The 16,073-nt window shown below is 41.7% G+C and overlaps 1 protein-coding gene across 1 annotated transcript; it reads left to right on the top strand.

Moving 5' to 3' along the window:
- Positions 1–1,872: 1,872 nt before the first annotated feature.
- Positions 1,873–15,780, top strand: LOC142682178 (vitelline membrane outer layer protein 1-like). The gene is made up of 4 exons (XM_075847303.1): positions 1,873–2,121; positions 7,854–7,912; positions 15,205–15,213; positions 15,436–15,780. Exons 1-4 carry the CDS (start codon positions 1,963–1,965, stop codon positions 15,728–15,730), a joined length of 522 nt encoding a protein of 173 aa, XP_075703418.1. The 5' UTR covers positions 1,873–1,962; the 3' UTR covers positions 15,731–15,780.
- The last annotated feature ends 293 nt before the right edge of the window (positions 15,781–16,073 follow it).

Here is a 16,073-nt window from a genome sequence, read left to right as displayed (position 1 = left end):
ATGTATTGTGGAAAGGATTAGCCTTAACATGTTTATGTAAGGCCAACTTTCGCGCAAATAAGTTGATGTCTTTAGTTCAGTTCAATTCATCATAGCCGGGGGTAGGGGTATAGGAAAGGCCTTTCTGTAGGAGTGCCATTTCATGAGGATTCAGTAGAGAGGATGAAATATTAAAAATCTGCATACCATCCTCACAATGAGTAGAGCCACCTGAGTCAAGATGGTTCAACTCGTCTGGCTCCAATTCACGTTGGGTGGACCTAAAAAAGGAAAAGGGGTGTTCAGGGCAGATGGTAATCTCCCAATATCGCTGGACAACGTTTTCTGGTGTATCAGAGTAGAAGTTAAAGTCCACACCCGGATGACACATGCCCAATGTTATTTTTTCTGTGCTGTCCTCTTTCCACAGCGCATGACCCTGAATGTCCCGGTAATGAGAGGACATAGGAACATAAGTGTGTGCACACAGTGTACCTGATAAATCCCGACAGAATGACCATGTAGGCTGCATTAGACACAAGAAGAGGAGACCTCCCTAGTTAGAGCTTTCAATCTACTGGGACAATAATCCAATAGGTGGAAGGGCTTAATTTGTAGAGTGGAGCGACCTCATGCCAATTCCAGGGGATTAAAAATGAAAAAATATCCCAGTAACCCATCAAATGAGTCCCCCGAGGAGAAGAATATGGAATAGCGGAGAGCAGAAGATTGTAGTAGTGTCATTTAGCCTTTGGACTATAAGTGCAGCACGAGAGAAGTCTCGGAGAAGGGAGTGAAAGCTTCAGATAAGGGAAGATAATAGTAAAGGTCATTGGCTGAGTAGTGGGCGCCAAACTCACATGCATGCGCATAGGGGCTTTAGTGTCTCTGCTGAGAAACTTACATCTGTATGACACATTTATTGTATCCTGTGCATGTGTTGTTGATGTATTTCAACCTCCACCTCAAATTTCAATCTGGGGGTATTAACCGTATAATCACTATTTTATAATAATCTGCATATATTATGTATGCGTGTGTGGTATATCATATAGGGATATATTATGGATCATACATAGTTATAGTAGCGGTCACTCGTAATATACAACCCCATTCAGTACCTGCCATATATATATATATATATATATATATATATATATATATATATGCACACACACACTCTATGGACAAAAGTATTGGGACACCTCCACATTACACCTACAGGAGCTTTTATGATGTCCCATCCTGATTCCGTAGACATTAATATGGAGTTGGTTCCCCCTTTGCAGTAAAACATCTTCCACTCTTCTGGGAAGGATGTCTACAAGATTTTGGGGTGTCTGTGGGAATTTCTGCCCATTCATCCAAAAGAGTATTTGTGAGGTCAGATACTGATGTTGGGGGAGGGGGCCTGGCATATAATCTCCGTTCTAGTTAAATCCAAAGATATTGGATGGGGTTTGGTTCAGGGCAAAAACTTCACCAAAAAACTGCATCAAAACTTTGAATGTGATCCTTGTAGGAGGCGATTCAATTAAGGGGATAAGTGGTATCTGTCCTTTAGATGTTCTCTTTCTTTGTGATCCACACCTAGTTTTGGCTTACAAAAACCTGTTAAAAACCTGCACATGTGAATACACTCTTAAACAGAGGTTGAGTGGCTTTTTCTTGAATGTTTGATTTATTTATTTTATGGTCACCTGAGATGACCCAGACACCTGGCAAGCTGCAGTTGGCATTTTAGTAAATGTAGCCGCTGTGTGAGGGTAATGACTTTACATCTATGGCGGGGAGCGATCTCTGTTTGTCTTTTACTGGGGACTTGGCCGCAGATCTGTGTTTTAATATTTTAAAAGATTTCTACAACCTCTATGAACTTTTTACCCAATGTTCCAGCCCCGGACTCTGGTGATTTAGTGTATCTAGAGCAGTTATTGGAGTCAGAGCTAGAAGGTCCTCTCCTAACATCTCCACTACAGAAGGATGTCGTATATCTTCTGGTCATTCCTGCTTCTTTCGATCTTCTCAAGATCATTTGGAGAATATGCTTTTATAGGGATACCCAATGGAGGATCCTGGGGTGAATGGGGGGCGGTAGAGTGGTGCCCCTGTGGTTATCATGCAAAGGGATTCTCTCTGAAGGTAAGCGTACCAGATCCAAAAATTATATATTTTCTAATACTCATATATTTTTAACATGAGAAGAGGCAAGTTGTTTGCAGACGAGGACCCATGCATTTTTTTTGCACAGGAGCCCTCCTGTGTCTTCATCTGCCCCTGGTGCCCACTACTCAGCCAATGACGTTTACTATTATCCTCCATTATCAAAAGTTTTCACAATCTTCTCCAAGACTTCTCTTGTGCTGCACCCATAGTCTGGATGCTAAATGAAACAACAACAATCTTCTGCTCTCCTCTATTCTATATTATTCTCCTCGGTACACTCATTTACTGGGTTACTGTGACACTTAGCATTTTTTTATCCCCCATATTGGCATGATGTTGCTCCCCTGTAAAAAATGTAAGCCCTTCCACCTACTGCATCACGACCCTTGGTCCCAGTAGATTGAAAGTTCTAACTAGGGAGCTCTTCTATTCTTGTGTCTAATGCAACCTAAATGGTCATTGTGTCGAGACCGACATTGCCTGGGAACTGAGCAGTCGTAAAGATAGAGATTTAGAATGTTTCTTTGGTTTGAACAACACATACAACATCCGTTTTCTTCCTAAAGTATATACTGGGCATAGATAGAAGTTTCCGCATTAATGTTTCTGTGTCCTCCTGTGACCGGGAAATTCAGGGTCATAGACTAGAGAGAGAGGATATCATAGAAAAATCCAAATGGGCATGCCTCAGCCTGGTGTGTACTTTTGACCGCTCCTTGACACACAGAAGATACGCACACACATGCATCACCTGGATTGGATAACATCATAGCATTAACCCCACTGGCTGTGCCAAACACGCAACCTCTGTGCTACTTGGGATAATCAGGGCTGGGTAGCTTATGTAATCTTTCCAGAGAGAATGTAAGTTAAATAGTAAAATAAGGGAAGATTACTATAAAAGTCGCTGTTACGCATCTAGTCTTGATCCAGTGCCGCGGCCACCGGCTCTCTGCTCACAGCCATGGTCGTGTTGGATTTCATGACGGCTTGACTGCTCTGATGACGTAATCCAACGGCTGCTTTAAAAGACATATTTGGCTGGATATATTTTCCTGTGGATTAAGTCACATTACTTTGCCAACGTCTTGCTCGTTCTGGTTGTCCTCTGGTATTTGTAGTTCTACCTCTTGGTTTTGACCCCTGGCTTGTCTCCTGGTTACAGCTTCGTCTGCACCACTGGCTTCTTCGCCAATTGGTGACCATAATTTGGGAATCCAACCAGAAAAGACTGTACTCCCTTGTGGGGTTGGCAAGGGTGAAGAATCGGAAATTCCTTAGACTAAGCACTTCCGTTTAGCCGACGTCAAACCAATTGCTGTTTACGGATCCACATCTCTGATCACAATTGGTTATACTGTAGGCACTATCTGTAATACATTCTATTATAGATAACACAGTCGTCCCTTTACAATCTCTAGTTCATCTGTTGTCAAATATTCTTTAAACCAGGAATCCCAGCTCCGCATATAATCCACTAATTTATTTTTCCTCAGTTATAAACTTTTTTTTTAAACATTTATTCAATGGTTATTATATCTTTTCCACTTGTTAATGAGCTATCGCTAATTCAATTTTCGAAAATACACTTCTAAGGCTGGATTCACACGAGCATGTTCGGTGCGTAAAGGATGGAACGTATTTCGGCCGCAAGTCCTGGAATGAACACACTGCAGGGAGCCGGGAGCATCATAGTTATGTACGATGCTAGGAGTCCCTGCCTCTCCGTAGAACTACTGTCCCGTACTGAAAACATGATTACAGTACGGGACAGTTGTCCCACAGCGAGGCAGGGACTCCTAGCGTCGTACATAACTATGATGCTAGGAGTCCGGCTCCCTGCAGTGTGTTTGGACCTGGACTTGTGCCGAAATACGTTCCGTCCTTTACGGACCGAACATGCTCGTGTGAATCCAGCCTTATTATTGACTTGACTCAATTGGATGCAGCATTTCTCCCCACTCTTTGAAGGATCTATTAGAATTCATGAGCCCCTCTATAATACATTCAACCCTATCAATCCTCAAATTATCTACAATAATGGCAACAGGAGACTCCTCTGTCAGGTTCCTCGAAGGACAGTAAAGGCGGCAGATACTTAACTACTGATTATTATTCAAAAATAGCGTTGATGATACTGGAGTTTAACCCAACTAATAAAGCTTTTTCCTAACTCGATTTTAGCAAGTTTCATATAAAAGTTCCCTTCTATCATATTAAACTATTTAGATGCATCCAATGCCAACATTGTCGGGGTCCCCTGGATTGGATTGGGGAAACTGTAGATTCATGCAGAATCTCCTAATATTATCAGATCTGTCTATATTAGGCATAAAGTCACATTGATGTGAAAAAGTAGAAAATGTATAGTCAGTCATCTCTAGGTAATAAGTAGATAGTCAGTCATCTCTAGGTAATAAGTAGATAGTCAGTCATCTCCAGGTAATAAGTAGATAGTCAGTCATCTCCAGGTAATAAGTAGGTAGTCCATCTCTAGATAGTAGGTAGATAGTCAGCCATCTCTAGATAGTAAGTAGATAGTCAGTCATCTCTAGATAGTAAGTAGATAGTCAGTCATCTCTAGATAGTAAGTAGGTAGTCAGTCATCTCTAGATAGTAAGTAGATAGTCAGTCATCTCTAGATAGTAAGTAGATAGTCATCTCTAGATAGTAAGTAGGTAGTCAGTCATCTCTAGATAGTAAGTAGGTAGTCAGTCATCTCTAGATAGTAAGTAGATAGTCAGTCATCTCTAGATAGTAAGTAGATAGTCATCTCTAGATAGTAAGTAGGTAGTCAGTCATCTCTAGATAGTAAGTAGATAGTCAGTGATCTCTAGATAGTAAGTAGGTAGTCAGTTATCTCTAGATAGTAAGTAGGTAGTCAGTCATCTCTAGATAGTAAGTAGGAATTCAGTCAGCTATATATAGTAAGTAGATAGTCAGCCATCTCTAGATAGTAAGTAGATAGTCAGTGATCTCTAGATAGTAGGTAGATAGTCAGTCATCTCTAGATAGTAAGTAGATAGTCAGTCATCTCTAGATAGTAAGTAGATAGTCAGTCATCTCTAGATAGTAAGTAGATAGTCAGTCATCTCTAGGTAATAAGTAGGTAGTCAGTCATATCTAGGTAGTAAGTAGGTAGTCAGTCATATCTAGGTAGTATGTAGGAACTGAGTCAGCTATATATAGTAAGTAGATAGTCAGTAATCTCTAGGTAATAAGTAGATAGTCGGTCAGTTCTAGATAGTAAGTTGGTAGTCAGTCATCTCTAGGTAATAAGTAGGTAGTCAGTCATCTCTAGGTAATAAGTAGGTGTCACGATCCGTGGGTATGTGGACCCACAAGGCCGCACCGCTGTAGTGGAGTAGCAGCTGGCCAAACAACAGTCCTAGTACAATAGTACCTTAATTAGTCCAGACAGTAATGGAGGCTCGGCACAGATGAACCTGTAGACACCAGACGTGGGGTATATCAGCAGGTGTGACCACTGGCACAACACAAATCCAACAGGTTAAGGCACAGGAACAGTTAGGCTGGGTTCACACACACTATTTTCGGACGTAACTCGGACGTTTTAGCCCCGAATTACGTCCGAAAATGCGGCTCCAAAGCGTCGGCACACCCTACGGGAACCAGTGCAGCGATGCGGAAGTGAGTGCCGGCGTCTCTCAGGAGGGAGATGGTGCCCGGCACTAGCTCGTCCATGGCCGCGGCCGATGCGGGCGTGTAAGAACGACGGTCCACGGCTGTGGATGTTACAGTAGGTAGTCGTATAGTTCTAGGTAATAAGTAGAATAGATGTCAGGTGGTATTTTTATTCCTTCCACCAAAGGTTTTTTATAGCATAAATACTCTATTTAGAATTAGTAAAGAATCACTGGAATAATGATAGAGCTTTATAAAATATAACTTTTACTTCATATTGTTTAAAATAATGTGCAAAACATACACACAGGACAAATTTAAAGGCTAAAAATGTGCTCTCTTTTGTGAGAGAAAAACTGACATTCTGTACGTTTTGTGCAGAGTAAATGCAACTGACATTCTGTACGTTTTGTGCAGAGTAAATGCAAAGCTCCAAAAATTACTGCATAAAGGAGGAGGTTTTTTTTTTTTTAAAGGTATATTTTGGGGTAATCCACCCCCCTACCCATTCTATAGTGTGTCCAAGTCCATCTTGATCCTGTAGCTGGGGACTGGGAAACCTCCTATTTTCCTTTTATATGTGTCCAGGCAGATAATGCTGTTCTCCCGACGCGTTTCCTTGTGGCCAAGATTCTTCAGGGGAGTTTAGGCCAATTAGCCTCTATGGTCAGAGGCTTTGGAGCAAGAAAAAAGATAAATCCTATGCAGTGGCAAAGAAAGTTAAGTGCATCTGTTCCCACGATGCTGGGATAAACGCCTGTCACGCCGTGACAGGCGTTTATCCCAGCATCGTGGGAACAGATGCACTTAACTTTCTTTGCCACTGCATAGGATTTATCTTTTTTCTTGCTCCAAAGCCTCTGACCATAGAGGCTAATTGGCCTAAACTCCCCTGAAGAATCTTGGCCACAAGGAAACGCGTCGGGAGAACAGCATTATCTGCCTGGACACATATAAAAGGAAAATAGGAGGTTTCCCAGTCCCCAGCTACAGGATCAAGATGGACTTGGACACACTATAGAATGGGTAGGGGGGTGGATTACCCCAAAATATACCTTTAAAAAAACAAAAAAAAACCTCCTCCTTTATGCAGTAATATTTGGAGCTTTGCATTTACTCTGCACAAAACGTACAGAATGTCAGTTTTTCTCTCACAAAAGAGAGCACATTTTTAGCCTTTAAATTTGTCCTGTGTGTATGTTTTGCACATTATTTTAAACAATATGAAGTAAAAGTTATATTTTATAAAGCTCTATCATTATTCCAGTGATTCTTAGGTAATAAGTAGGTAGCCAGTGATCTCTAGGTAGTAAGTAGGTAGTCAGTCATCACTAAATAGTAAGTAGTTAGTCAGTCAGCTCCAAGTAATAAGTAGTTAGTCAGTCATCTCTAGGTAATAAGTAGGCAGTCAGTAGGTAGTCAGTTAGCACTAGGTAGTAAGTAGGTAGTCAGTTAGCACTAGGTAGTAATTAGGTAGTCAGTAAGCCCTAGGCAGTAAGTAGATAGTCAGTTAGCACTAGGTAGTAAGTAGTTAGTCAGTCATCACTAAATAGCAAGTAGTTAGTCAGTCAGCTCCAGGTAATAAGTAGTTAGACAGTCATCTCTAAGTAATAAGTAGGTAGTCAGTAGGTAGTCAGTTAGCACTAGGTAGTAAGTAGGTAGTCAGTTAGCACTAGGTAGTAAGTAGGTAGTCAATTAGCACTAGGTAGTAATTAGGTAGTCAGTAAGCCCTAGGCAGTAAGTAGATAGTCAGTTAGCACTAGGTAGTAAGTAGTTAGTCAGCCGTAAATAGAAAGTTGGCAGTTAGTAAGCTCTACGTAGTAAGGAGGAAGGCAGTCAGCTCTAGGATGTAAGTAGGTAGTCAGTAAACACTTGGTAGTAAGTAGTCAATAATCTCTAGGTAGTAATAAGATAGTTAGTCAACTGTAGGAAGTAAGCAGATAGTCAGGTACCTTTAGGTTGTAAATAGTCAGTCATTTCTGGCCCATTGATTATCAAATAAATAAATCTCCATTTTGGTAGATTCCGCTTCATTGATTTTTCATTGTAAAACTCTGATTCAGGTGGAAGAAAAACAGAACGCTGAAGATGATACAGCACTGAATGGTATACGACTATTATAGTAGTTATATTCTAGTATATAGGAGCAGTATTATAGTAGTTATATTCTTGTATAGAGGAGCAGTATTGTAGTAGTTATATTCTTGTATATAGGGAGCAGTATTATAGTAGTTATATTCTTGTATATAGGGAGCAGTATTATAGTAGTTATATTCTTGTATGTAGGGGGCAGTATTATAGTAGTTAAATTCTTGTATATAGGGGCAGTATTATAGTAGTTATATATTCTTGTATATAGGGGCAGTATTATAGTAGTTATATTCTTGTATATAGGGATAGTATTATAGTAGTTATATTCTTGTATATAGAAGCAGTATTATAGTAGTTATATTCTTGTATATAGAAGCAGTATTATAGTAGTTATATTCTTGTATATAGAGGGCAGTATTATAGTAGTTATATTCTTGTATATAGGAGGCAGTATTATAGTAGTTATATTCTTGTATATAGGAGTAGTATTATAGTAGTTATATTCTTGTATATAGGGGGCAGTATTATAGTAGTTATCATCTTATATATAGGGGGCAGTATTATAGTAGATATCTTCTTGTATACAGGGGGCAGTATTATAGTAGTTATATTCTTGTATATAGACGCAGTATTATAGTAGTTAAATTCTTGTATATAGAGGGCAGTATTATAGTAGTTATATTCTTGTATATAGGAGGCAGTATTATAGTAGTTATATTCTTGTATATAGGAGTAGTATTATACTAGTTATATTCTTGTATATAGGGGGCAGTATTATAGTAGTTATATTCTTATATATAGGGGGCAGTATTATAGTAGATATATTCTTGTATATAGGAGTAGTATTATAGTAGTTATATTCTTGTATATAGGAGTAGTATTATAGTAGTTATATTCTTGTATATAGGGGGCAGTATTATAGTAGTTATATTCTTGTATATAGGGGCAGTATTATAGTAGTTATATTCTTGTATATAGGAGGCAGCATTATAGTAGTTATATTCTTGTATATAGGGGGCAGTATTATAGTAGTTATATTCTTGTCCATAGGAGAGGATAGACGTGTGCTTGTGAGCTCCCTGTTAGGACTATGCATGGCTTCTGACCCAGGTGGAGGGGAGGGGTCCTGGGCTGATGATCCTGGGAAAGCCCAGAGGCTGGAGTTTGGCCTGCAGCATGGAGATGGTGGAGGTGATGATCTGGAAATGGTGGCTGGTGAGTCAACTGAATCTCATGATGTTGGTGAATTTTGCACAAAAATGACAAAGAAAAATATCTTTAAAATGGAAATGCAAGTTCGCAAATTGAGAACTGAAATTAACCAAGAGACTGATCCAAAGGCAAAGCTGATGAAATGTGAGTGTCTGGATGTTTGCACACGTGAGCTGGTGATATTGAAGGAGAGATTGCAGAAAGAATCATGCACAGTACCCAAAATAAAGAACCGGGCAATGGAGAATAAAAGGGAGACCAGAGCCCAAACTGTGAAGAGAAAAAATATCATTGCAAAAAAAGACACTGACTATAAGACTGTGTATAATATTGTGGAGCAGGGAAACCCTGGAAGATATGAGTGTGCAGTGGCTGGAGGATCACATCTCTCATCATGTGTGGGGTCTGTGCAATCAGCCAACACAAATGCTGCTAAAGCTGCAGAGAAATGTGTGCCAGCTGACGAGGGGTTAACTGCAGTAGACTCTATGTGCAGTACAGATGAAGTGAATGCGAGTGGCACTGCTGGGAGTGAGCAAGAAAGTGCCGCATACACTGACATTGTAAGTGAGACCTCGCTCAGCGCGGTGATTGACAGTCTGATATCTGATGAACCAGCGGCACAGGCTGAGGCGGACATTGCAGACCCTGTGCTGGAGGTTCAGCCATCCGCAGTGTCAGTCAATGGAGTGCAGGTTACACAGCGATCAGGAGCAGACACAGGAGGATCCGCAGTACAATCAGCTGAGGAGAGGTCCAGTCCTGACCCACCTGCTGACAGACCTCAGTACAGAAGACTGTTCTCCAGCGTCACAAGACCGACTAACTCCCCACCTCAGAGGAGGAACGCAGTCAGAATCAGGTACTCAGGACCAGAGGAAAACCTCCCCTCCAGACTCTACATTGGGAAAGTTTTGTTGAAGGAGTTTATGAAGTTTAAAGCTTCTGAGGTGTTCGCTCTAATCCACGTTCCCTCCAGCAGGAATTATGACATCAGTTTCAAGCTGCAATATAGTCTAGACTTGTTCTGGAGTATTTATAACGATACAAAGGAGCACGCGATGTGGGAGCATCTACATGTCATCCAGCTGACTAAACCCCAGGTAGTCACCGCCACCGTCCTGTTCCAGTCTGAGGTGGTGGCTCTGGCAGATTTGCAGCACTGGTTGAGCAGATATTGTGAGGTGAAGAGACCGCCAATAAAAATCTATGATGAGGAGGAGATCTGGAATGGAGGATATTCTGTCAAGATCCAGCTGGTTCAGGAGAATGGAGTGACCAGACATCTGCCGCACTCCTTCTACCTGGGCTCGGAGAGAGGCGTATGTTACTACCCTGGTCAACCGCGACTGTGCCATAGATGTGGTGGCAGACACCTGGCATTCAACTGTTCCCGTATTAAGTGCTCACTATGTGGTCAGTTTGGGCATGTGAAGGACGATTGTACAGGACCTGTCATCTGTAACCTGTGCTTAGGACCTGGACATACATTCCGGGAGTGTCCGCATGCAGAACATAATAAAGAGGAGACCTTTAAAGAAGCCATGGAGGAAGACCAGGAGGATGTCTCCATATGTGTAGATACAACCCCAGAACCTGGAAACCCCAACGATGATGTGAGCCAAAGTACCAGAGACCCTGCTCCAGAGACGAATGTCCCATCTGTGGATGCTGCACAAGTGTCACCAGCCACTGAAAATAGAGGCCATGCTAAAAGCAAAATATCCAGTCACTCTGTCACCAAAACATCTAAACATCTGCCCGACACGAGTAAGGAACCAGCTGATCCAGCCGCAGCGACCAGTAAAAAACCAGCTGGGCCAGCCGCAGCGACCAGTAAAAAACCAGCTGATCCAGCCGCAGCAACCAGTAAAGAACCAGCTGATCCAGCCGCAGCGACCAGTATCGATGAGGAGGGATTTCAGACGGTTAAAAGGAGAAGTAAAACAGATGATTCTTCTAGGAAAAAAATCACTGCTGCAAAGAAATCACCGGAGTCTCCAGTGCTGGCGATAACTGGGGGACGTTACTGTGCGCTGGGAGAAGATGACAAGGAAGAAGAAGCAGAGATGGAGCAAGTCTCCTCACACAACCCAGATTACGAACCTCAGTATGAAGACGCTGACCCCCCAATGTCCACCAAAAGATGGGGTGTTACAGGACATAGCAGTGGAAGAAGGAAAAAAAGTAGGAAAGACATGTAACCAGGATGAGGCTGAAAATCACCTCCATCAATGTGAACAGTGTGAAGAATAGGAGCAGGTGGCGGGCGATATTCCAGCGTCTGTCTGACAACAAAACCAATGTCATCTTTATACAAGAGACTTATCTATAGAGTAATGTCCCTGCTGTGTCCCTGCAGTCACCGCATCTAGTGGGACAGTGAAACTCTCAGCTGCTGTATGGAGACTTCTAGCCCGAACTCCGTTTATATCATAGAGGTTCACAATATGTCATAAATGTGGTGACCGTGTCCCATCTGTGGTGTGTGCGATGCTGCCCGGTCACCAATAAAGAAGAACTCTCCTGTAATACTGTCTAGAATAATATCATGAAAAATAGTTGAAACAATCTATACTGGAGAAATATTCATATATTATGGTTTGTTTAATGATTGTGATGTTATTAAGAGACATACGTTTAGTTTCATTATCTGTTATGAGTGTATTGCAAAGGTATTGTAATAATTTGTTGCAAGTTTTCAAATAAAAAAGATAATTATAGTAGTTATATTCTTATATATAGGGGGCAGTATTATAGTAGATATATTCTTGTATATAGGAGTAGTATTATAGTAGTTATATTCTTGTATATAGGAGTAGTATTATAGTAGTTATATTCTTGTATATAGGGGGCAGTATTATAGTAGTTATATTCTTGTATATAGAGGCAGTATTATAGTAGTTATATTCTTGTATATAGGAGGCAGCATTATAGTAGTTATTTTCTTGTATATAGAGGCAGTATTATAGTAGTTATATTCCTGTATATAGGGGCAGTATTATAGTAGTTATATTCTTGTATATAGGAGGCTGTATTATAGTAGTTATATTCTTGTATATAGGGGCAGTATTATAGTAGTTATATTCTTGTATATAGGGGCAGTATTATAGTAGTTATAATCTTGTATATAGGAGGCAGTATTATAGTAATTATATTCTTGTATATAGGAGCAGTATTATAGTAGTTATATTCTTGTATATAGGGGCAACATTATAGTAGTTATATTCTTGTACATAGGGGGCAGTATTATAGTAGTTATATTCTTGTATATAGGAGCAGTATTATAGTAGTTATATTCCTGTATATAGGGAGCAGTATTATAGTAGTTATATTTTTGTATATAGGAGCATCATTATAGTTGTTATATTCTTGTATATAGGGGCAGTATTATAGTAGTTATATTCTTGTATATAGGGGCAGTATTATAGTAGTTATATTCTTGTATATAGGAGCAGTATTATAGTAGTTATATTCTTTTGTATAGGGGCAGTATTATAGTAGTTATATTCTTGTATATAGGGGGCAGTATTATCTATTATATAACCGAGAAGTACATGGTATCCGAAGCTCATATAGAGCTCTGCCCACAGCCCAACCGCCAGTTAGCTCCGCCCACAGCCAGAATACTGAGGAAGAAGATGTGAGTGATTAGTGGCGTAGCTATAATGCCCCCTGCCTCCCATACACAGTATAATGCCCCCATCTCCCTCCTATACACAGTATAATGCCCCCATATATACGGACCTAATAATAAAATCATAACATACATACTTACCTATTTCTCCGCCGGGTAGAGGATCCTTCTCTTCCTCCTGTCTGTGCGATGTGAGTGACTAGTTGCAGACAAGCGCGATGATGTCACAACATCGTGCCTGCCTTCGTCGAGCCGCTCACAGCACAATTAGCACAGTGCAGAGGAGTCAAAGGATCCCACACCCGTCGTGGGAATAGGGATAGGTAAATATGTATGGTATTATTTTTCTATTTGGTCCTTACATATGGGGGAAGTATACTGTGTATGGGAGGGCAGGGGGGCATTATACAGTGTATTGGAGGGTGGGGGAGGCATTATAATGTGTATTGGAGGGTGGGGGAGGCATTATACTGTGTATGGGAGGGAGGGGGCATTATACTGTGTATGGGAGCTATGTGGAGCATTATGCTGTGTGGGGGCAGCTATGGGAAGCATTATGCTGTTTGGGGGCAGCTATAGGGGCATTATACTGTGGGGGGAAGCTATGGGGGCATTATAATGTGTGGGGGCAGCTATGGGGGCATTATACTGTGTGGGGGAATTTACGGGGGTATTATACTGTGAGGGCAGCTCTGAGGGGCATTATTTTTGTGGGAGAAGCTGATATGGGGGGGGGCATTATACTGTGTGGGGGCATCTATTGGGGTCATTATACTGTCTGGGGGCAGCTATGGGGAGCATTATACTGTGTATGGGCAGCTATGGGAGCATTATATGGTGTGGGGGCAGCTATGGGAAGCATTATACTGTGTGGGGGCAGCTATTGGGGGCATTATACTGTGAGGGGGCAGCTATGGGGGACATTATACTGTGTTTGGGCAGCTATGGGGGGCATTATACGGTGTGGGGGCAGCTATGGGGAGCATTTATATATATATATATATATATATATATATATATATATATTAACAGAGCACTGCATTCCTTTTGCTAGCAAACCCGTGTAACGCTTTTTTTTATACTAGTTGTCTATTATAAAAAACCGAGTAGGACTTGGTGTCCGAAGCTCACATAGAGCTCCGCCAACAGCCTAACCACCAGTTAGCTCCGCCCACAGCCAGAAGACTGAGGAAGGAGATGTGAGTGATTAGTGGCGTAGCTATAATGCCCCCTTCCATACACAGTATAATATCCCCCTCCCATACACAGTATAATGCCCCCCCTCCCTCCCATACACAGTATAATTCCCCCCTCCCTCCCATACAAAGTATAATGCCCCCCTCCCTCCCATACACAGTATAATGCCCCCCCTCCCTCCCATACACAGTATAATGCCCCCCCCCCTCCCTCCCATACACAGTATAATGCCCCCCTCCCTCCCATACACAGTATAATGCCCCCCTCCCTCCCATACACAGTATAATGCCCCCCTCCCTCCCATACACAGTATAATGCCCCCCCTCCCACCTATACACAGTATAATGCCCCCCTCCCTCCTATACACAGTATAATGCCGCCCCTCCCTCCCATACACAGTATAATTCCCCCCTCCCTTCCATACACAGTATAATGCCCCCCTCCCTCCCATACACAGTATAATGCGCCCCCCTCCCTCCCATACACAGTATAATGCCCCCTCCCTCCCATACACAGTATAATGCCCCCTCCCTCCCATACACAGTATAATGCCCCCCTCCCTCCCATACACAGTATAATGCCCCCTCCCTCCCATACACAGTATAATGCCCCCTCCCTCCCATACACAGTATAATGCCCCTCTCCCTCCCATACACAGTATAATGCACCCCCTCCCTCCCATACACAGTATAATGCCCCCCTCCCTCCCATACACAGTATAATGAGGGGGGCATTATACGGTGTACGGTATACGGCATTATGCTGTGTGGGGGAAGCTATGGGGGGCATTTTACTGTGTGGGGGCAGCTATGGGGGCATTTTACTGTGTGGGGGCAGCTATGGGGGGCATTATACTGTGGGGGCAGCTATGGGGGGCATTATACTGTGGGTGCAGCTATGGGGGGCATTATACTGTGAGGGCAGCTATGGGGGGCATTATACTGTGGGAGGAGCTGATATGGGGACATTATACTGTGGGAGGAGCTGATATGGGGACATTATACTGTGTGGCGGAAGCTATGGGGGCATTAATCTGAGTGGGGCAGCTATGAGGGGCGTTATACTGTGGGGGCAGCTATGAGGGGCATTATACTGTGAGGGCAGCTATCAGGGGCATTATACTTTGGGAGGAGCTGATATGGGGGGCATTATACTATGTAGGGGCAGCTATGGGGGCATTATACTGTGTGGGGGCATCTATGGGGGGCATTATACGGTGTGGGGCAGCTATGGGAGCATTTATATATATCAACAGACCACTGCATTCCCTTTGCTAGCAAACCCGTGTAACAGGTTTTTTATACTAGTAGTGCTAATATTCTTGTTCATGGGGACAGCATTATAGTAGATCATATGTATGTATATATATATATATATATATATATATATGTATATATATATATATATATATATATATATATATATATATATATATATATATATACTGTGGTAGGTTATAGAAAATGAAAGATGTTTAGTAAATGTGTGTCATTATCTGTTTTTTTCAGATGGGGTAAGTGGAGTCCAACCTTATGGTGTCCTCAAGGACATCTCATCAGCTTCAGCATGCAAGTGGAGCCACCAAGAAAAGGTGTAGATGATACCGCTGCCAATAACCTAATGTTTCAATGCTCGGATTATCACATCCTGTTGGGAAATGGACAAAGTTGGGGACATTATGGCCGCTGGAGTGGAATTTGTATAAATGGTATTTGTGGGATGAAAACCAAGATTGAGCCACCACAAGGCAGTGGAGATGACACGGCTCTTAATGACGTCCAGTTTATTTGCTGTAAGAATTAGATATCACTGAAGAATATGGCTATTGAATGAAAATACATTTTGTACTTCAATGTTGTGTCTGATTGTCTGCCTGATCTACACACAATTTAAAACTTGAAATCCAAAATTTCAAAAAATTTCAATAGGTTTCTACTGTTTACAGTTTTTTTTGTGTCAATGATGCAAATTATTGTTTTCCTGTCATTTTTGGCTCAAATGCTTCTATTTGTGAATTGTACTGGATAAGACAACCATTGTGTCCAAATAGTCATATTTTCCTTTAATCCCGAATTTCCGGACCTGATTGTTTTCTGAATTTTCGAACGATCACTGATAATCACTTAATATACCTATAAGGGTAGAC

The sequence above is a fragment of the Rhinoderma darwinii genome (genome assembly GCF_050947455.1).
Source record: "Rhinoderma darwinii isolate aRhiDar2 chromosome 3 unlocalized genomic scaffold, aRhiDar2.hap1 SUPER_3_unloc_11, whole genome shotgun sequence".
Classification (NCBI taxonomy): domain Eukaryota; kingdom Metazoa; phylum Chordata; class Amphibia; order Anura; family Rhinodermatidae; genus Rhinoderma; species Rhinoderma darwinii.
Note: the sequence above shows the minus strand (reverse complement) of the source record. Positions and strands in the feature narration are given on the sequence as shown.